The sequence below is a fragment of the Chiloscyllium plagiosum genome, unplaced genomic scaffold (genome assembly GCF_037043375.1).
Source record: "Chiloscyllium plagiosum isolate Xiang-an unplaced genomic scaffold, Cpla_swu_hap1 HiC_scaffold_22, whole genome shotgun sequence".
Classification (NCBI taxonomy): domain Eukaryota; kingdom Metazoa; phylum Chordata; class Chondrichthyes; order Orectolobiformes; family Hemiscylliidae; genus Chiloscyllium; species Chiloscyllium plagiosum.
Window position 1 is genome coordinate 13,741,809 of NW_028270160.1, and position 23,176 is coordinate 13,764,984.

Here is a 23,176-nt window from a genome sequence, read left to right on the forward strand (position 1 = left end):
TAAGATTCTAATGATGGCCATGAAACTATTGTCAATTGTTGGAAATTGTTGTCTGGTTCATTAAGCAAAAAATAAACAGTTCCGAGAAAGGGTCACTGGAGCTGAAATGTTCACTCTGCTTTCTCTCCACTGATGCTGCCAGACCTGCTGAGTTTTCCCACCTACTTCTATTTGTGTTCCATCTGCTTCATTAACAGTCCTCCCTACACAATCTGGCCGACACGTGACTCCAGACCCACAGCAAAGTGGCTGACTTTTAACAGCTTAAATGCTGGTCTAACCAGCGATGCCCATGTTCCGTGAGTGAATAAAGAAAAACTGAACCTAAGTCCCCAATTACAACGGGGAGTTTTGAACTGAATTCCAAAACAGTAGCCCAGGCATAGCCACTATATCACTGTTTCCAGGTTCACCCCACACCCTTCTGTGACGATCGGGCCATGAACACTGACTACCTTTGACAGTTCAGCAGTGACCTAACGAACAGCCCTTGATGGAGGCTGCTGGATCACAAAGATCAGTGTGCATTTTCTTTTAAATATGATGCCAGCGAAGGTGGTGGAGGTGGATTTCATAGCAATGGCAGATAATAGAGCTGGCAGGGAACAGAGGGATATGGACCGCGTAGAGGCAAAAGGATTCTAGTTTAAAACTGTGTCATGTGTCAGCGCAGGCTTGGTGGGCCGAACGGCCTGTCCTGTGCTATACTGTTTGTTGTATCTTTGTTTTTTGTTGTAAATTAGTTGCGTAGGGAGGCAAGGCAAAGGAGAAGGAATGTTTCTCAAGATTCCACTGCTGAGCAAAGCTGGTGGTGCACAAAGAGTTATATGGCACACCACCTCAGGAAGAAGGAATAAGCAGAGGAAATCTCAATGCACCAACATGTCCTTGCAATTAAGTAAAGCTGATCTCTTTGATAAAGTATATATGACAGTGAGGAAGGGGTTTGGTTTGCTTTCCTTTATTGGTCAGAGTATCGAGTACAGGAGATGGGAGGTCATGTTGCGGCTGTATAGGACATTGGTTAGGCCACTGTTGGAATATTGCATGCAATTCTGGTCTCCTTCCTATCGGAAAGATGTGGTGAAATGTGAATGGGTTCCGAAAAGATTTACAGGGATGTTGCCAGGGTTGGAGGATTTGAGCTATAGAGAGAGGCTAGGGCTGTTTTCCCTGGAGCGTCGGAGGCTGAGGGGTGACCTTATAGAGGTTTATAAAATCATGAGGGGCATGGATAGGATAAATAGACAAAGTCTTTTCCCTGAGGCAGGGGAGTCCTGAATTAGAGGGCATAGGTTTAGGGTGAGAGGGGAAAGATATAAAAGAGACCTAAGGGGCAACATTTTCATGCAGAGGGTGGTACGTGTATGGAATGAGCTGCCAGAGGAAGTAGTGGAGGTTACTACAATTGCAACATTTAAAAGGCAAGTGGATGGGTATATGAACAGGAAGAGTTTGGAGGGATATGGGCCGGGTGCTGGCAGGTGGGACTAGATTGGGTTGGGATATCTGGTCGGCATGGACAAGTTGGACCGAAGGGTCTGTTTCCATGCTGTACATCTCTATGACTCTATAAAGCTTTTGGTCGCCTGTCCTTATATCTGCTTCAGTGTTAAACATTGTTTTGATCAGAGGAGAATAGCAGGTGCTAAATGGGCAATACAAATTCAACAGGTGGAGGCCATTCAGTCCCTCGAGACTGTACTGTTAGTCCATCACATCAACTGCAATTATGAGCCTTTGCTCCCTGTTAGTGCTTACGCCATGACCTATATAATCTAAGTCTTAAAATCTCCAATTGATCCTCCCACCCCTAGTATTCCCAATCATTATTTCCAAGCTTCCCCCATCCTTTGCATGAAAAGTTGTTCCCTCATTTAGCTCCTCTTTGTCCCAGCTCTAGCTTTAAGGATCTGCCCCCCTGTTCTTTTCTTTTCATCAGAAAAAAAATAGTTTTTCTTAATTTTTCTGGTCGAATCTCTGAACACCCCGTGGTCAGACTACCTGCTCAGTCTTCAACAATCATGGGAATATAAATCGGGATTTATCCAGTCTTCACTAACAATGCAAGCATTTTGTGATTCAAGTGAATGTGCACTGCTGTACCCTCCAAAGTGGCTACAACATCCCTCATCTTCTAACTGCAGGGTGAGGTCTGGGGAACGAGAGACCAGACTACTAAGTGTGATTAAAACATGATCTGTGAAGACCCAGATAAGGATGCAAGAGAATAAAAGGCATTCAGAGAGAGAAAAGTATAATTTCCAGCAAGATTTCAATGGTCCACTGAACAACTGCAGTCTCTAAAGAAAAGGTATTAACCTGTTGCATGCTGATCACCATAGTAACCAGTGCTTGAGTGGATGTTTCTCTGCTTTTTTCTTATCTCTCTGTCTCCTGCCTGATCCTATTTATCATTTATCAGGCTCTTGTGCCTGAAAAATTAATGATCAGGTATTTGAGAGAACAACATAACCTCTTCGACCTTGAGCCTGCCACTTCAGTATCTCTGTAAAGACTGCAGTTTAAATAATTCTTTTTTAAAGGGACAAGTTATAAACCTGCTCCTCCACATGCAACTACAATTTGCAGTTATATAACAACCTCGATGTCAGAAAGTACCTCAGAAAAACCGTTATGCACAATGATTGACAATCAGCCATGAAAGGCGTGTTGGATAGAGAGGGCTTTCCTTTTGGTTTAAAAGAGCAGAAGGAGCATTATTCTGTATCTAATCCCATGCAGATCCTCTCCATGGAGTGTTTGATGGGGATAGTGTAGTGGAAGCTTTACCCTGTATCGAACCCCATATGGTCCCTGTCCTGGGAATGTTGGATGGGGACAGTATAGTGGAAGCTTTACCCTGTATCGGACCCCATATGGTCCCTGTCCTGGGAATGTTGGATGGGGACAGTATAGTGGAAGCTTTACCCTGTATCGAACCCCTTACGGTCCCTGTCCTGGGAGTGTTTGATAGGGACAGTGTAGAGAGAGCATTACTCTGTATCTAACCCCGTACTGTCCCTCTCCTCGGAGTGTTTGATAGGGACAGTGTAGTGGAAGCTTTACTCTGTATCTAACCCATTGCGGCCCCTGTCCTGGCAGGGTTTGATGGGAACAGTGTAGAGAAGTTTTATTTTCAGTTTAAACAAGTAGAGAGAGCACTATTGCGTTACTTACCCCATTCTGTACCTTTCCACTGAGTGTTTGATGGGGACAGTGCAGAAATAACTTTACTTTCTGTTTAAAACAATACAGCCAGCTTTACTTTCCATTTAAAAGAGTAGAGTTTGCTATACTCTGTACCTAACCTTGTGCTGCACCTTTTCTGAGAGTGTTTGATGGGACAATGTAGAGACAACTTTATCATCAATTTAAAAAGTAGAGCTTTTCTCTGTGCCTGTCCTGGGAGAGTTCAGCAGGGACAGTGTAGCTGCCTGAGGAGTATTCAATGTTTGTTGAAATAACACTTAGACCTCCTAAAAGATTTAAGTGCTAATCATAAATGTTCATTTTTTAAATTGACCAGACAATCATTGATTAAGAATGAGGGATGTACTTACATACGCCGGAGCTTCTTATATGGAGTAAATGTTCCTGGTGGAACTGATTTAATTCCATTCTGTTCCAAACGTCTGAAAATGAAAGTCAAATTGAACAATGAGGATGATTCCAAACACAAAGGCTGTTTGGGAGTTCTAAGCGTGAACCTTGCTGAACAGAAAACATGCTGATGAAGCTTTTCATCTTGTACTCTTAAGAATGCTAGTTTTCAAATAAACACTACAATTTACACTTCTTTGATTGTTTATAATAGACAGAACACAGGTTATACTCAACCAGGTCATGTCTGCAAAACTTCAAACAAACATCTGCTGATTTTGCGATTGGACAGCATTAACTGAATAATCTTGAGTACATTAATAGCTATAATGTGGTTCCACTATTTAAGAAACGTGGTAAGAAAAAGCCAGGAAACTGTAGACCAATGAGCCTGACATCAGTGGTGCAAGGTTGTTGGAGGGAATCTTGTGGGACAGGATTTGCATGCATTTGGAAAGGCAAGGACTGATTAGGGATAGTCAGCGTGGCTTTGTGCGTGGGAAATCATGTCTCACGAACTTGAGTTTTTTGAAGAAGTAACAAAGAGGATTGATGAGGGCAGAGCGGTAGATGTGATCTATATGGACTTCAGTAAGGTGTTAGACAAGGTTCCTCATGGTAGACTGGTAAGTAAGGTTAGATCACATGGAATACAGGGAGAACTAGCCATTTGGATACAGAACTGGCTTGAAGGTAGAAGACAGAGGGTGGTGGTGGAGGATTGCCTTTCAGACTGGAGGCCTATGACCAGTGGAATGCCACAAGGATCGGTGCTGGGTCCACAGCTTTTTGTCATTTATATAAATGATTTGGATGTGAATGTAGGAGGTATGGTTATAAGTTTGCAGATGACATCAAAATTGGAGGTGTCACGGACAGCGAAGAAGGTGACCTCAGATTACGACCAGATCTTGATCAGATGGGTCAACGGGCCGAGGAGTGGCAGATGGAGTTTAATTTAGATAAATATGAGGTGCTGAATTTTGGAACGGCAAATCAGAGCAGGACTTATACACTTACTGTTAAGGTCCTGGGGAGTGTTGCTGAACAAAGAGACCTTGGAGTGCAGGTTCATAGTTTCTTGAAAGTGGAGTCTCAGATAAATAGGATAGTGAATAAGGCATTTAGTACACTTTCCTTTATAGGTCGGAGCACTGAGTATAGGAGTTGGGGGGTCATGTTGTGGCTTACAGAACATTGATTTGGCCACTTTTGTAATATTGTGTGCAGTTCTGGTCTCCCTTCTACAGGATGTTGTGAAACTTGAAAGGGTTCAGTAAAGATTTACAAGGATGTTGCCAGGGTTGGAGGGTTTGAGCTACAGGGAGAGGCTGAATAGGCTGGGGCTGTTCTCCCTGGAGCATTGGAGGTTGAAAGGGGTGACCTTATAGAGGCTTATAAAATCATGAGGGGCATGGATGGGATAAATAGACAAGGTCTTTCCCTGGATTCAGGGAGTCCAGAACTAGAGGGCATAGGTTTAGGGTGACAGGGGAAAGATTTCAAAGTGACCTAAGGGGCACCTTTTTCACGCAGATGGTGGTGTGTGTATGGAATGAGCTGCCAGACGAAGTGGTGGAGGCTGGTACAATTATAACATTTAAAAGGCATCTGGATGGGTATATGAATAGGAAGGGTTTGAAGGATTATGGGCCAAGTGCTGGCAGATGGGACTAGATTTATTTAGGATATGTGGTCGGCATGGACAAGTTGGACCAGAATATCTGTTTCCATACTGTATATTTCTATGACTCTATACTAACAAGAGTTCAAGCTCATAACATGGTCATTGATGTATGCAAACATTCATACACACAGATCCATTCTCTGCAGATAAAAATATATTTGCTCAAACATTGGGCCATTTGTGAATTACCCAGAAGCTTAAGGCACATCTAATTCCCAATTGCTTTCTCCATGGCAATGCCTTGGTTCTTCAGAGTCAACTTGTCAATAAATCAACTACCTTTTCTCTTGTAGTATGACAGCATGGTATGACACCATGGTGGCTCAGTGGTAGGCATCGCTGCCTCATAGTGTCAGGGACCCAGGTTTGATTCCAGCCTTGGGAGACTGTCTGTATGGGGTTTGCTCCGCGTGTCTGCATGAGTTTCCTACTGATGTCCAAAGATGGATTGGCCAAGCTAAATTGTCCAAGGATGTGGAGGCTAGGTGGATTAGCATTGGGAAATGTAGGGTTACAGGGACTGGGTGGGATGCTCTTCGAGGGTTGCTGTGGTCTCAATGGGCTGAATGGCCTGCTTCCACACTGTGATACTTGTTTGAAATTTGGCATTCTTTCATTTGTCCTGACGTGTGCTCTCTTTTGAGCAATATATGTAACAAATACTTCACAGTCACACATCAAATTCCCCACTTCGGTTGGTCAGTGCAAATATAGTGTGTTTAAGATGAATATTTGAACAGGAAGTAAGAGAATTTAAATGCAGCCCGTTTGGTAACATAACATCAGAACAAATTATGGCAAACAAATTCTCTTCCTTCTCCTCTGATTCCTATGCCTCTTCTAGTTGTTGAACCTTTGACCTTGTGCTGAGACCAGTCCTAATTTTGTCCAGTTATAAGTTTGATAGCATTACAGCTGTGCTGAGGGAGAATATTCCCGGAAATACATCCAGGGAGGTTATTTGGGTGGAACTGAGAAATATGAAAAGGATGATCACCTTATTGGGATTGCATTATAGACCCCCCAATAGTCAGAGGGAAATTGAGAAACAAATTTGGATGGAGATCTCAGCTATCTGTAAGAATAATAGGGTGATTATGGTAGGGCCTTTAACTTTCCAAACATCGACTGGGACTGCCATAGGGTTAAGGGTTTAGATGGAGAGAAATTTTTTAATTGTGTACAAAAAAAAACTTTCTGAATCAGTGTGGATGTACCTACTAGAGAAGGTGCAAAACTTGACCAACTCTTGGGAAATAAGGCAGGGCAGGTGATTGAGGTGTCAGTGGGAAAGCACTTTGGGGCCAGCGACCATATTTCTATGAGTTTTAAAATAGTGATGGAAAAGGATAGACCAAATCTAAAAGTTGAAATTCTAAATTGAAGGAAGGCGAATTTTGATGGTATTAGGCAAGAACTTTCAAAAGCTGATTGGGGGCAGATGTTCGCAGGTAAAGGGATGGCTGGAAATTGGGATAAGATGAGCTGAGATAACGAGAGTCCAGAGAAAGAATATTCCTGTTAGGGTGAAAGGAAAGGCTGGTAGGTATAGGGAATGCTGGATGACTAAAGAAATTGAGGGTTTGGTTAAGAAAAAGAAGGAATCAGATGTCAGGTATAGACAGGATAGATCAAGTGAATCCTTAGAAGAGTATAAAGGCATTAGGAGTATCTTAAGAGGGAAATCAGGGCACAAAAAGGGGATATGAAACAGCTTTGGCAAATAGAGTTAAGGAGAATCCACAGGGTTTTTACAAATACATTAAGGACAAAAGGGTAACTAGGGAGAGAATAGGGCCCCTCTAAGATCAGCAAGGCAGCCTTTGTGTGGAGCCGCAGGAAATAGGGGAGATACTAAATGAGTATTCTGCATCAGTGTTTTCTGTGGAAAAGAACATGGAAGATGTAGCATGTAGGGAAATAGATGGTGACATCTTGGAAAATGTCCATATTACAGAGGAGGAAATGCAACGCATAAAGGTGGATAAATCCCCAGGACCTGATCAGGTGTACCCTAGAACTCTATGGGAAGCTAGGGAAATGATTGCTGGGTCTCTAACTGAGATATTTTTATCATCAATAGCCACAAGTGAGATGCCGGCAGACTGGAGGTTGGCAACATGGTGCCACTGTTTAAGAAGGGTAGTAAGGATAAGCCAGGGAACTATAGACCAGTGAGTCTGACGTTGGTGGTGGGCAAGTTGTTGGAGGGAATCCTGAGGGACAGGATGTACATGTATTTGGAAAGGCAAGGACTGATTAGGGATAGTCAACATGGCTTTGTGCATGGGAAATCATGTCTCACAAATTTCATTGAGTTTTTTGAAGAAGTAACAAAGAGGATTTATGAGGGCAGAGCGGTAAACGTGATTTATATGGACTTCAGTAAGGCGATCGACAAGGTTCCCCATTGGAAAGTGATTAGCAAGGTTAGATCTCATGGAATACAGGGAGAACTAGCCATTTGGATGCAGAACTGGCTCAAAGGTAGAAGACAGAGGGTGGTGGTGGAGGGTTGTTTTTCAGACTGGAGGCCTGTGACCAGTGGAGTGCCACAAGGATTGGTGCTGGGTCCTCTACTGTTTGTCATTTACATAAATGATTTGGATGCGAGCATAACAGGTACAGTTAGTAAGTTTGCAGATGTCACCAAAATTGGAGGTGTAGTGGACAGCAAAGAAGGTTACCTCAGATTACAACAGGATCTGGACCAGATGGGCCAATGGACTGAGAAGTGGCAGATGGAGTTTAATTTAGATAAATGCGAGGTGCTGCATTTTGAGAAAGCAAATCTTAGCAGGACTTATACACTTAATGGTAAGGTCCTAGGGAGTGTTGCTGAACAAAAAGATCTTTGAGTGCAGGTTCATAGCTCCTTGAAAGTGGAGTTGCAGGTAGATAGGATAGTGAAGATGGCATTTGGTATGCTTTCTTCTATTGGTCAGAGTATTGAGTATAGGGGTTGGGAGGTCATGTTGCGGCTGTACAGGATATTGGTTAGGCCACTGTTGGAATATTACGTGCAATTCTGGTTTCCTTCCTATTGGAAAGATGTTGTGAAACTTGAAAGGGTTCAGAAAAGATTTACAAGAATGTTGCCAGGGTTGGAGGATTTGAGCTATGGGGAGAGGCTGAACAGTCTGGGGCTGTTTTCTCTGGAGCATCGGAGGCTGAGGGGTGACCTTTGAGAGGTTTGTAAAATCATGAGGTGCATGGATAGGATAAATAGACAAAGTCTCTTCGCTGGGGTTGGCAAATCCAGAACTAGAGGGCATAGGTTTAGGGTCAGAGGGGAAAGATATAAAAGAGACCTAAGGGGCAACATTTTCACACAGAGGGTGGCACGTGTATGGAATGAGCTGCCAGAGGAAGTGGTGGAGGCTGGTACAATTGCAACATTTAAAAGGCATTTGGATGGGTATATGAATAGGAAAGGTTTGGAGGGATATGGGCCGGGTGCTGGCAGGTGGGACTAGATTGGGTTGGGATATCTGGTCGGCATGGATGGGTTGGGACTGAAGGGTCTGCTTCTGTGCTGTACATCTCTATGACTCTATGCTGATGACATCACCGTAGTGGGTCAGATCTTAAACAACGACAAGACAGAAAGAGGTAGAGAGCTCAGTGGTATGATGTAAAGCCAATAATCTCTCGCTCAATGTCAGCAAATTGGAGGAGCTGGTCATCGACTTGAGGAAGTGGAGTAGAGGACATGCTCCTGTCTATAACAATGGTGCTGAGGTGGTGATGGTCGAAGCTTCAAGCTTCTAGGACTAAATATCACCAACAGTCTATCCTGGTCCATCCACAGCGATACTACACTCAAGAAAGCACATCAACGCCTCTACTTCCTCAGAAAGCTATGGAAATTTGGCATGTCCAGAATGACTGGGAAGTGGGAAAACTGAGGACTGGGAAGCTTTTAAAGAGCAACAGAGGATTACTAAGAAGGAAATATGCAGAGGAAAAATGAGGTACGGAGGTAAACTGGCCAAGAATATTAAGGAGGATAGTAAAAGCTTTTTTAGGTATGTGCAAGGCAAAAAAATGGTTAGGACAAAAATTGGGCCCTTGAAGACAGAAACAGGGGAATATATTACTAGGAACAAAGAAATGGCAGAGGAATTAAATGGGTACTTCAGATCTGTGTTCACTTGGGAAGACACAAGCAATCTCCCTGAGGTAACAGTGGCTGAAGGACCTGAACTTAAGGGAATTTATATTTGCCAGGATTTGGTGTTGGAGAGACTGTTAGGTCTGAAGCTTGATAAGTCTCCGGGGCCTGATGGTCTGCATCCCAGGGTACTGAAGGAGGTGGCTCGGGAAATCGTGGATGCATTGGTGATTATTTTCCAGAGTTCAATAGATTCGGGGTCGGTTCCTGAGGATTGGAGGGTGGCTAATTTTATACCACTTTTTAAGAAAGGTGGGCGAGAGAAAGCAGGTAATTATAGACCAGTTAGTCTGACCTCAGTGGTGGGAAAGATCCTGGAGTCTATTATAAAGGATGAAATTACTGCACATCTGGATAGTAGTAACAGGATAGGACAGAGTCAGCATGGATTTATGAAGGGGAAATCATGCATGACTAATCTTCTTGATGTAACTATGAAGTTGGACGAGGGAAATCCAGTAGATGTAGTGTACCTGGACTTTCAGAAAGCTTTTGATAAAGTCCCACACAGGAGGTTAGTGAGTAAAATTAGGGTGCATGGTATTGGGGGCAAAGTACTAGATTGGATTGAAAATTGGTTGGCTAATAGGAAACAAAGGGTAGTGATAAACGGCTCCATTTCGGAATGGCAGGCAGTGACCAGTGGGGTACCGCAGGGATCCGTGCTGGGATCACAGCTTTTTACAATATATGTTAATGATATAGAAGATGGTATCAGCAATAACATTAGCAAAATTGCTGATGATACAAAGCTGGGTGGCAGAGTGAAAAGTGATGAGGATGTTAGGAGATTACAGGGTGACCTGGACAAGTTAGGTGAGTGGGCAGATGCATGGCAGATGCAGTTTACTGTGGATAAATGTATGGTTATCCACTTTGGTAGCAAGAATAGGAAGGCAGACTACTACCTCAATGGAATCAATTTATGTAAAGGGGCAGTACAGAGAGATCTGGGTGTTCTTGTACACCAGTCAATGAAGGCAAGCATGCAGGTACAGCAGGTAGTGAAGAAGGCTAATAGCATGCTGGCCTTCATAACAAGAGGAATTGAGTATAGAAGCAAAGAGGTGCTTCTGCAGCTGTACAGGGCCCTGGTGAGACCACACCTGGAGTACTGTGTGCAGTTCTGGTCTCCAAATTTGAGAAAAGACATTCTGGCTATTGAGGGAGTGCAGCGTAGGTTCACGAGGTCAATTCCTGGAATGGCAGGATTACCTTACACTGAAAGACTGAAGCGACTGGGCTTGTATACCCTTGAGTTTCGAAGATTGAGAGGGGATCTGATTGAGACGTATAAGATTATGAAAGGATTGGACACTCTGGCAGTAGGAAACATATTTCCACTGATGGGTGCGTGCCGAACCAGAGGACACAGCTTAAAAATACGGGGTAGACCATTTAGGACAGAGCTCAGGAGAAACTTCTTCACCCAGAGAGTGGTGGCTGTGTGGAATGCTCTGCCCCAGAGGGCAGTAGAGGCCCACTCTCTGGATTCATTTAAGAAGGAGTTGGATAGAGTTCTCAAAGATAGTGGAATCAAGGGTTATGGAGATAAGGCAGGAACAGGATACTGATTAGGAATGATCAGCCATGATTATATTGAATGGCGGTGCAGGCTCGAAGGGCTGAATGGCCTACTCCAGCACCTATTGTCTATTGTCTATTGTCTATTGTCTATTGACTCTTACCAATTTTTATAGATGCACCATTGCCAGCATTCTATCCAGATGCATCATAGCTTGGCATGACAACTGCCCTGCCCAAGATTGCAAGAAATTACAGAAAGGTCTGAACACAGCCCAGTCCATCACACAAACCAGCCTTCCATTCATTAACTCAATCTATACCTCCCACTGCCTCAGGAAAGCAGTCAATATAATTGAAGACTAGTCCTACCCCAGTTATACTCTCTTCCATCCTCTTCCATCAGGCAGAAGACACAAAAAGTTGAAAATACATACCATCAGATTCAAGAACAGCTTCTTCCTCGCTGTTATCAGAATTATGAATGGACCTCTCACATATTAGAGTCGATTTTTCTCTGCACCCTCTCTGCAGCTGTAACATTCTGTTCTATTACTCTGATGTATCTATGTAAGGTATGATTTGGCTGGATAGCACATAAAACAATACTTTTCACTGTACCTCAGTAGATGTGACTAAAATCAAATCCAGTCAAGTATCCTCTTAAACATCGCTACTTCAAAAAGAACCATCCTAGCTGCTTCTTTCAAAGTCTATTCTTTAACCCTTTCAGCTTTTGTGAACATAAAGATTTTAATGAACACGATAGATGCATGTGTTAATTTTGCTCTCCACACTCCACAGTCCATTACTCTGCTGCCTCCATTCATACTATACAGTCACAGGGGATAGTGGTTCCTCCTGCTCCATTAGGAATGTCAGGTAAGCCATGATCTTATGGAAGGGCTGAATAGCCTACTCCTGTTTGTACTTCTTTTGGTCTTACTGATGCTCAAACCTGCCTTAACCCTCACCCAATCTGTCTCTAGTTCCTATGCTGTTTGCCTCACTCTGTACCCTATTGTTCATTCCTGAAGAAGGGCCTGTGCCCGAAACGTCGAATCTCCTGTTCCCTGGATGCTGCCTGACTTGCTGTGCTGTTCCAGCAATAAAGTTTCAACTTTGATCTCCAGCATCTGCAGACCTCACTTTCTCCTACCCTATTGTTCACACTCGTTACCACCCATGTAGCTCCCTAAAAGTAAAATGTTGGATAATTGCCCTTTACATGTCAACTTTCTTTCATCTCTCATGCGATATGGGCATCGCTGACAAGGCCAGCATTTGTAGTCCATCCCTAACTGCCCTTGTAGTGAGCTGTATTGATCAGCCATTGCAGAGGGCAGTGTCTGGAGTCACGCATAGTCAGATTGGGTAAGGGCAGCAGATTTCCTTCCCTAGAAGTCACTGGTGAACCAGGTGGCCATGAGTGACAATCTCGTAGCCTCATGATCAATATTGATGAGATAAATTTTATATGAAAAATGTTATTAATTTAATTTAAATTCCAGCTGCTGCCTCAGGTTAAATTCTGGACTCTCCCTTGTGACCAATCACCCTGCCAGCCCTTGCCCACATGACCAATGAGCTGTAGACATGCTAGTCCTCCACAGAGGCAGCACAAGTTAGTCTGATTCTGTCCAAACACACAGAAGAAGCAAGGGCAGGCTCTCAGGCAGCTCTCCAACGAAGGAGACTCCCCCAGTCACCTCCCTTCCCACATCTTTGACAGACATTGAGCCTAAAGGTCAGCCTGATCCCATTGAGCAGCAAAGCAGGTTTGAAGGGCCAAATGGCCTCTTGCTGCTCCTAGCTCTTAAAGGCTGCCTTGTTCAGCTCCCTGCCAGATTTTTTGTGGCTAACCGCAAAGCTCATTAAAGCCATTCTTCGGTTGAGTGCAAAGCAAGAGGGAGGGAGGGAGAGGGGAGGGGAGGGGGAAGGGGGAGGGGCAGTCCCGCAACCTCAATCAAACATCTTTCTATGAAAACGATCCTGATTTCCCGTTTTGAGACAATGGCAAATCCAGTACAATCCTAACAGGATTAACTCAGAAGGGACGCCAGTTAATTTTATTCATTAGACTCTTGGACCTGATAATGAGATTTTGATTTGTGAGGGGTCAATGGAGGGCAACTAATTTTCATACACATTGGAATCACTCAGACCTGAAAGAAGCAATCAGGCCTTTCTATTTCCAGCTCCTGTGGCTTGATCAATTCATTCCCTTCTCGCCCACTCCTCCCAGACTCACCCAGCACTTCCACTTTTACGCTCTGTTGCAAGCGGTGATTCTGAGGATAACGGTCTCTCACTTTCCGAATCAACTTGAATGCCAGAGAACTGAGCAGGATAATCCAGGCTGACAGTCTCGCTGAGGGAGTGCCACACTGTCATAGGTGCTGCTCCTCAGACTGCTCACTGAACCAGGGTCCCGTCTGCCTCTCAGACCAGAAGGGACCACACTAAAATAACCAGGGAATGCTTCCCGATGTGTTCAGCCCATAATAATCCCTCAAACAACCTTGTGAAGAAAGTTTGCTGATTATTATCAGGCTGCTGCTTGTGGGACCTTGCTGTGCACAAATTGACTGCAAGTGATAAGTACTTCACTGGCTGCAAAGGGCTTTGGAACAGCCTGACGTTGTGCTACATAAATGCCTTGCAGTACTACACAGAACTTTAATCAAGGGAAATAGAGTTTGTAGGTAACAAAACTTTTACAAAGAGCTGAGAAGCATCTCAAAGCCCTTCACACAAACCAATTTAAAGTACAGGACGTATTAAATTGGCCAAATCTGGCAGGCATTTTGTAGACAGTAAGATCTTGCAAACAGCAATGCTGAGAACACAGCAAATAGGAGTAAGCCATTCAGCCCTTTAAGCCTGCTCCGTTATTTCAGATCATGACTGACCATGTAGTTTCCTAATGAAGGGCTTTTGCCTGAAACGTCGATTTTCCTGCTCCTTGGATGCTGCCTGACCTGCTGTGCTTTTCCAGCACCACTCTAATCTTGACTCTGATCTCCAGCATCTGCAGTCCTCACTTTCGCCATGTTGCTCAATACCATTTTCCCCAAAATAACCCCATAGCCTGATGCCTTTAATTGGCAAAAGTCCAACATGCTGGTGGATAATTGACATGTATTTGGTAATGTTTGTTAAGGAAGGAACAGCAGGATAACCTTTTAGATTAGATTCCCTACAGTGTGGAAACAGGCCCTTCGGCCCAACAAGTCCACACCGACCCTCCAAAGAGTAACCCACCCAGACCCATTTACCTCTGACCAATGTACCTAACTCTATGGGCTATTTAGCATGGCCAATTCACCTGTCCTGCACATCTTTGGACTGTGGGAGGAAACCGGAGTACCTGGAGGAAACCCACGCAGACACAGGGAGAATGTGCAAACTCCACACAGACAGTTGCCCAAGGCAGGAATTGAACCTGGGACCCTGGTGCTGTGAGGCAGCAGTGCTAACCACTGAGCCACCGTGCCATCCAATGGCTGTACTTTAACTACTCATAAGCAGACAGTACCTCAGCAGCTCTCAATATTTGACCAGTTTAAGAAGGATCCCTTCTTAAGGGCTCCCTCAGCACTCCCTCAGAATGTGTCCCCATAGTGACTGTAACAAGGCCAGCCAGGTGGATCTCATAGAGTATGAGTTCCCTGACTGGGGCTGTTAATCTGGTCCAATCAGGAAGCCCTGGTGGGCAGATATATATATGTCGAAAGGAGAAAGTGAGGACTGCAGATGCTGGAGATCAGAGTCAAAACGTGTGGTGCTGGAAAAGCACAGCCGGTCAGGCAGCATCCGAGGAGCAGGAGAGTCGATGTTTCGGGCATAAGCCCGTCATATATGTCAGGTGACTCTGAGAGCTGGCTCTGAGGGAGTTGGATCAGTGTGCATCTGTAAACAAAGAGTGACTTGGTAATGGGATAGTGGTCTCTGTGGAGTTATTTCAGTACCATGACCACCTCAGAGGGCAGAGTGATATTAGTTGTCATGTATACACAGTAACACAGGACAGGGCCAGCTTAGATTCTAAAAACAAGTTAAACCAGACTGAGATCAGGAGTGTGGTCACTGGCTGGTAAAAGGGGGATGAAATTCAACATTTAGAAAGAACTTTCACAGCAAAGTCAGGATTTTAACTTGTTTTACTGAATCCCCATTCTTTCATGATTACAAAACATGGGGTAGCACGGTGGCTAGCATTGCTGTCTCACAGCGTCAGGGACATGGGTTCGATTCCACCCTTGGGTTACTTTGTGGAGTTTGCACATTCTCCTCATGTCTGTGTGGGTTTGCTCTGGGTTCCTCCCACAATCCAAATATGTGCAGGTTAAGTGAATTGGCCATACTAAATTGCCTGTAGTGTCAATGGATGGATATGGTGGTGGATCTTTGGAAGATTGGTGTGGACTCAATAGGCCAAATGGCCTGCTTCCACACTGGAGATGTTCTATGGCTTAAAAAAATATGTTCACACAGCATCAGGATTAAAATCATGGCTTTATTTTGTGTCTAACCACACCCTGTTCCTGCCCCAGAAGTGTTTGATGGGGACCATATAGAAGGAGCTTTACACTGTATATAACTTCCATCCTGAACCTGCCCCAGGAATGGGGACCATGTAGAGGGATCTTTACTATCCATCAAACGCCATCTTGTACTTGCCCTGCAAGTGTTTGAGGGGGACAGTGTCTAGGGAGCTTTACTTTCAGTTTAAAAGATTCAAGGGATATTTACTTTCTGCTTAAAAGAGTAGAGGGAGTTTCTCTTCCTATTGGAGATATGCTCCATTTCTAAGGTTTCTTGAAGTGGCTGTAACTGTTGTATGGGAGCGTCCCATTCAGCAGCTCTGACAGCTGCATAAAACTCTGCAAAGAAAGAGAGTTAGCTCTAAGAGGATTACATGGTACATTTCTAAAGAACAGGGTTTAATCTGAAATGCTTGTCCTGGGAGTGATCATTAACTTTTAAATATATAATCCTATTTCATGCAAAAAGTTTTTCCTAATTAGTCCATTGTTGGGATTCCTGCTTCTCACCCCTTTGAGACAGCTACACGCTTAAAACATTAATCATTTTTCTGTTAAGTCTGAAATCTTGTTAAGTATTTATTTCTTTCATGGGGTTATGTGGTCTGTGTATTCTGTAAGTGCACTGAATCTCATGTGTGTCTCTCCCCTGTACCGATAGTCCACATACTCATTTCCTCAGACCTGAACCTTTTCTAACATGATACAATGAGGGCTGTGTGTGTGTGTGTGCGGGGGTGTATGTGTGTGTGTGTGTGTATGTCTGTCTGTGTTAGATATATGTCCATGTGTATACCAGACATGTACATGTGTGTATACAAATGTGTGTTTGAGTTTGTGTGTGTGTCTGTATCTGAGTGTGTTGTCTGCGTGTGTTTGTCTGTCTGTGTGTCTGTCTGTCAGTCTGTGTGTGTTCGATATATGTCCATGTGTGTGCCAGATATATACATGTGTGTATACAAATGTGTTCAAAGTTTGTGCGAAGATTTGTAGCTCGGGTGCTCGTTGTTGTGGCTCAGCCACGCTCAGACAACAACTCACCAGAACGAAGGACCCGATACCCAACATGAGCAAAACTAATGTAGTGTGCAAAATATCATGCAAGGACTGCACAAAACACTATATAGGACAAACAGGAAGACAGCTAACAATCCGCATACATGAACATCAACTAGCCACGAAACGACACGACCAGCTATCCCTAGTAGCCACACACGCAGACAACAAGCAACATGAATTCGACTGGGACAACACTACTATCATAGGGCAAGCCAGACAGAGAACAGCCAGGGAATTCCTAGAGGCATGGCATTCATCCACAAACTCCATCAACAAACACATCGACCTGGACCCAATATACCAACCACTACAGCGGACAGCTGAAACTGACAACCGGAAGCGGCAGGGACAGACCACTATAAACACCGGAGGAAACATCAAAGAAGCGCCTCGCAGGAGGCTCCCAAGCACTGATGATGTCGCCTAGCCAGGGGACGAAACGTTTGCAACAAAAATTTCCAGCTTGGCGAACAGAACCACAACATACAAATGTGTGTTTGAGTTTGTGTATGTGTCTGTGTGCGTGTGTGTGTTTGTCTGTCTGTCTGTGTGTGTTAGATATATGTCCATGTGTGTATACCAGACATGTGTGTGTATACAAATGTGTGTTTGAGTTTATGTGTGTGTGTGTATGAGAGAGAGAGAGAGAGAGAGTGAGAGAGTGAGAGAGAGACTGTGAGAGACTGCCTGACTCATGGACAAGGAGGTATGGTTATATGCTGTGAAGCGAAACAGACTCTTTCTTCTCCACTCTGTATTAGCTTATGTCTAAAAACAATTAGTATTTCTGTAATGTTTCTAACACAGTCAAGAATCTGAAGCTGCTTCTCAGGTATGTTACTGACAGGAATTAGACACTGAGCCACATAAAGAGATGGGAGGAGTGTGGTCTGTGTTGCTCTGGTAACATGTCCTTTCACAAGCATGTTGCTATGGACAGTGATGGCACAAGCTCCAATTTCTTTCCATTTATTTTCCAGGAATCTCTGCCACTCCTTCCACCAGCAATTGTTTTTTGTCGGAAGAATTTGCAGGCAGATATTCAACCTACTTGGCACTGTTACATACAGCACCTTGCCTGGCCATTATGGGAGAATGGAACTCGGATAATTTAGCTCAATTAAACACATTACCCACTGCACCACAAGAGTTTCCAGATACTGGGAATAAGGGGGAAATCACGCTGGCTTCCTTGAGTTAACAAGGTGAAGACTTCCAGTTCCTGATCTTTACTTCCACCTGCAAGTGTCATGTTCTCCAGGACAGGAATAAGGCTTGAGTGTATTGCACCCACAATAGCTTGTACTGAATAGTCCCATGCACACAGGGGTCAGTAGGTGACACAGAATAGCCAGTTACCAGGGGAATACGTGACTGTGGGAGAGAGACACAGTGGCCAGTTACAAATCCATCATTCCCAGACACCACGTGAAACCAGGAAAACGCCAAACATGACTTCATTGCACGTTCTTCGATTTTATATGTAACCACACGGGATTAGAAACATGTGTGAGCCCACGCATTGTGCAAAAACAGACGAAACCCCAAGCTGCCATCCCAATATGAGAAGCAGATGCACTGGAAATGGATTTGTTGGTGAAGGATGCTGTGGTGGCCACGGTAATCACCACATTGAGAGAGAGAGAGAGAGAGAGACGTCAAAGGCCAGCCGTCCGCAACAACCATTTGAAGTCAGCCCCAATGATGCGTTAGCCCTTCAGAGTGGAGCCATGTTACACACAGGCACCTGCTTAAATTAACTAGCAAAGCTAATGGAGCATTAATAACTCCGAATGGAGTTCATGCAGAGAGCACCTGCTCCAAGTGACCACTTAGCGTCAGTCCAGATTCTACATTAATGGTTTAGATTTGAGCCTACAAATGGGCTTCTCCATAAAAACTGGGTAAAATATATTATAGCAGTAGACTCCAAGGGCCACATTAATCTGAGGCACATTGCAGTGTTGGACGCTGCTATCTGGGATAAAGCGCTCTCACACCTGAAACACAAGGTTACGGAACTTCAGCACAAAATCCAGGCTGACATTCTGAAGGAGTGCTGTACCCATCAAATGTGCTGCCTCTCAAATGTGACTTTACACCAGGGTCCAGTTTGCCTTCTCAATGGATCGATGAGGTCATATGGCACTATTCCAAATAAGAGCAGGAGCGCCTTGGCCAATATTTGGTTGGTACTGTGGTTAGCACTGCTGCCTTACAGTACCAGGGACCCAGGTTCAATTCCAGTCTCGGCTGACCGTCGTGTGAAGTTTGCATGTTCTCCCAGTTCTGTGCGGTTTCCTCCAGGTGCTCTTGTTTCCTCCCACAATCCAAAGGTGTGCAGGTTAGGGGGGATTGGCTATGCTAAATTGCTCCTTGGTATCCAGGGACGAGCAGGTTAGCTAGATTAAACATGGTGAATGCAGGATTATGGGAATAGGATGGGAGGCTGAGTCTGGGTGGCATGCGTTTTGGAGGGTCGGTGTGGACTCAATGGGCCAAATGGCCTCTTTCTCAACTGTAGGGATTCTATGAATATTTTTCATTTGATCAAACAAATGATCAGCTTGCTGGTTGTGGCAATTTGCTGCGCACACCATGTTCCCTACAGTGGCAAAAGTGAGGACTGCAGATGCTGGAAACCAGAGTTTAGATTAGAGTGGTGCTGGAAAAGCACAGCAGGTCAGGCAGCATCCGAGGAGCAGGAAAATCGACGTTTTGGCCAAAAGCCCTTCATCATGTTCCCTACAGTACACAGCGACCACTTTTCCAAAGCACCTCATTGGTGGTGAAGAGTTTTGGGATGTTCTGAAGTTGTGATGACTGCCATATAAATATATGCCTTCCTTTTTTTCCATATAACAAAAGCACAAGCTGGTTTTCACTCTCAGTCTTCTCGCCATCACCTTGTAAAAATGCTGTGACATGTTGCAGTGTGAACCTGAGTGGGTCCTGATAATGTGCAGTCCCCAAGGTCCCAGGGCATGATGGGAATGCTTGGAAACTGCACCCTAACTGCAAGTTGGGAGCAGTTGTGCACAGAGAAAATGATTCAGGCAGTGGTGAGGAAGGGTTACAGAATAAGGACTTTGAAACCACAAACTTAATTAAAACTTGATTGACAACATTGATCAATGCAAATTATTATCAACAAGACGCAGTGCAGCAATGCGACCCATGAGTGTCCCATCTTTAAGGACAAGGACAGCAGATACATGCAAATACCACCACCAGCAAGTTCCCCTCCAAGTCACACGGACTTAGAAATATATTGCTGTTCTTTCAGCATCACTAGGTTAAAATCTGGGAACTCCCTTCCTGAAGGCATAGACTGGGTATTTACAGCCCAAGAACTGCAGAGGTTGAAGAAGGTAGCTCACCATCACCTTGTCAAAGGTGGGTAAGGATGGGAAATAAATGCTACTCAGCCAATGATGCCCGCATTCTAGGACTAAACAACTAAAAATTATCTGATATGGATGTTGAACAGCATGATGTTTCGGAGGGACTCGCAGGGTGATTAATGGCCTGACAGACCACAGTATGGACACTCCCTCCACTGCCATTATCATCTTTATTACAGTCACTGGAGTTTGTCCATGTGAGGGGGAGTTTGGTGATGTCCTGCAACCATTTAGCATTCACCAAGCACAAGTGTTTGGATCCTGAATCCAGAATTCTGAACTTTTTTTTATTAGATTACTTACAGTGTGGAAACAGGCCCTTCAGCCCAACAAGTCCACACCGACCCTCCGAAGAGCAACCCACCCAGACCCATTCCCCTACATTTACCCCTGCACCTAACACTACAGGCAATTTACCATGGCCAATTCACCTGACCTGAACATTTTTGGACTGTGGGAGGAAACCAGAGCACCCGGAGGAAACCCATGCAGACACGGGGAGAACGTGCAAACTCCACGCAGAAGTTGCCTGAGGCGAGAATTGAACCCAGGTCTCTGGCGCTGTGAGGCAGCAGTGCTAACCACTGTGCCACCATGCCGCCCATAGTTGACCTGGGATGGGAATCAAACCCTGTACCTCCTAACTCAGAATATCAAGGGGGAGATGAGTTCCAGTGATTTTGACACCAGAGCATTGTCAGTGAAGAGAGAAGGATTGGGGATATAGTCAAATGATGGAAGAGCAGCGGGTGGATAATAACGGGAAGCTGAAAATTGAAGGACACGATGAGGTGGTGATTTTGAGAATACTGGTGAGAAGCTGCATTGATGGTGTTGGACCTATGAAGCAATGAGGAAGTAGCTGGGCCTACCGGTCCTTTACTGCTCAAAACATTCAACTTCTATGTACTTCCTCACCTTCACATGCATCCTCAGTCTAATCTTACTCCTGCAGTAGCAAAACTGTAAACCACAGGCTTAACCACAACCAAATCTCCATTTCTTCATTTGTTTTATAATTTTCATTATTCTTTATACCCTGTTTATTACCAAATGTACAAGCTCTGTGCAGAGACATCTGCAAGACAAGAAGAAATTGTCTCCTCAGTAAATCATTTCAGTGAACTGTTATTCCATATATAATACCCCAAACCTCTCAATTAAATTCCAGGCTGTAACACAATTCTGGGTATTTGTTATTCTATATTTAAACTCCCCTCGGACCCCTTGATTACATTTCAGTTGGTAACTCACTTCTGGGTATCAATTATTCCAAATGTGAACCATCCCTAATCCCTTGATTTGATTCCAATCTGTAACTCACTCCTGGGTATTTGTTATTCTGTATATAAACCACCCTGAACCCCTCAATTAGATTCCAGTCTGTAACTCACTCCGTGTATCTGTTATTATGTATATAAACCAACCCCGAATCCTTGACTAAACTGCATCTGTAACTCACTCCCGGGTATCAGCTGTTCCTTATATAAACCCACAAATCTCTCAATTAGATTCCAGTCTGCAATTCACTCCCATGGATATCTGTTATTCTACATATAAACCAACCAAACCCTTCGGATGGATTCCAGTCTGTAACTTACTCCTGGGTAATTGTTAATTTACCACTTCCCTTGTCACGAATGCAGTCAAAATCACAAGTGTCTCTAACATTTGTGGATCATTAAAGTTTTGCATTAAAAAATATACAGGAAGGGCCCAGAGTGCTAACTGGATCCATACGAGACCTATTTTATTGGATCCATATTTCTGGAGTTGTCCTGTATGCGTAATGAAAGAAAACCCTCGAAAAATATCCATCAGAATTTCTCTAAAACTCACATGCTTAAAACTGAAAGATGGATTTTCAAAAGTGCACATTTCCGCTGTTCTGTCTGTTTCCAATTGACCTGCACTGGGACACTGAGAAAAGTCCCTGTGCGTTTTCGAGATTTTATATCAATTCCAGGTCAATGCTGAGAAGGTACAAGTGGGTACAATTACAACATTTAAAAGACGGGTACATGGATAGGAAAGTTTGGGAGGGATGTGAGTGAAATGCAGGCAAAAGGGACTACTTCAGTTTTGGAAACCTGGTTGGCATGGTCAAGTGTGGCTTAAGGCCCGGTTCCATGCTATATGACACTAAGAGGCTTATCGTCCTTCTCAAGGTCAAAGTTCCTTCCTGTCACTTCACCTTTTCCAGTTCTGTCCTCTGGGTCTTATTGCTGGGTCTTATTGAGAGCTCACAGCCACATCTCCTTCTCTCCCTTTCATTGCGCACCTTCCTCACCCTCATACTCACCTTCATGGAGACAAACGTGTACAGCCAAAAGTCTCTTTGGAGTCTGTCTTTGCACATACGGGAGGAAATGGGAAGGGGACTATCCCTGTCAAGAGGGCAGTGCAAATGAGATGTTAATTCAGAATGACCAGGGATCACGGAGAACAAAACCACAATGACGGAGAGCTTTGGGACTCCAAGCACGCTGCACTGACCACAATCACCAGAGGAGGCCATTCAGCCTTTCTCAAAGCTAGTCCCTTTTTTTTTCTTAAAGCTGTTCCCTGGCTCAAGGAGACTCTGTCCTTGATTTTGCTCAGAGGGGTAATAAACCAGGCTGGGCTTCAATCAGTCTGGTTTGGTACAGAGATGAAAAGGATTTTGAGAGGCTTTTTGTTTACATGCAAACAGATGTGACTTCAGGCCAAATTGGTCATGTTTTAGAAGTGACCTGTATAGCTGAGCTGAGCAGTTTTAGTTCAGTCTTGAACTGGGAAGTTCAACAGGGAGACGTATGGAAACTCTCTCTCTTTTCTGCCCTTCAACTTTAACCTTTAAGCATGTGTTCCATTTATACCGGGTTTTAAAGGGAGTTTGCTTATTGGGACTGTTGTGTATATTCGGAACAGCATAATTAAGTCTAGCTGGATAGGTTGAGTTCTGCAGGGGTTCTTTATTCTGTTCTTAGTGTTTCATTGTCTAATGTTGTGAATAAATTTTTTATCTGTTTTAAAATCTAGTAGTCAACCTAGTTATCTTACTCTGTGTAATGTTCACTGTACACTTACCAAAACAACTTGCAAAGTTAGGTTTAGGGCTTAAGAATGTTTTGAGTGGTCTGGCCTAGTCCATAACAGATTGGGGTCTCTTTGTGGGATCTTAAACAGCGAGTGGTAG

At 44.1% G+C, this 23,176-nt stretch overlaps 1 protein-coding gene across 1 annotated transcript in view; it reads right to left on the minus strand.

Moving 5' to 3' along the window:
* The window catches only part of LOC122561411 (slit homolog 1 protein-like), a 320,580-nt gene that overhangs the window by 108,576 nt on the left and 188,828 nt on the right, over positions 1-23,176 (minus strand). The window contains exon 10 of the mRNA XM_087998766.1: positions 3,564-3,635. Coding sequence (XP_087854892.1) covers positions 3,564-3,635 — 72 coding nt within the window. The remainder of the gene's footprint in view (positions 1-3,563; positions 3,636-23,176) is intronic.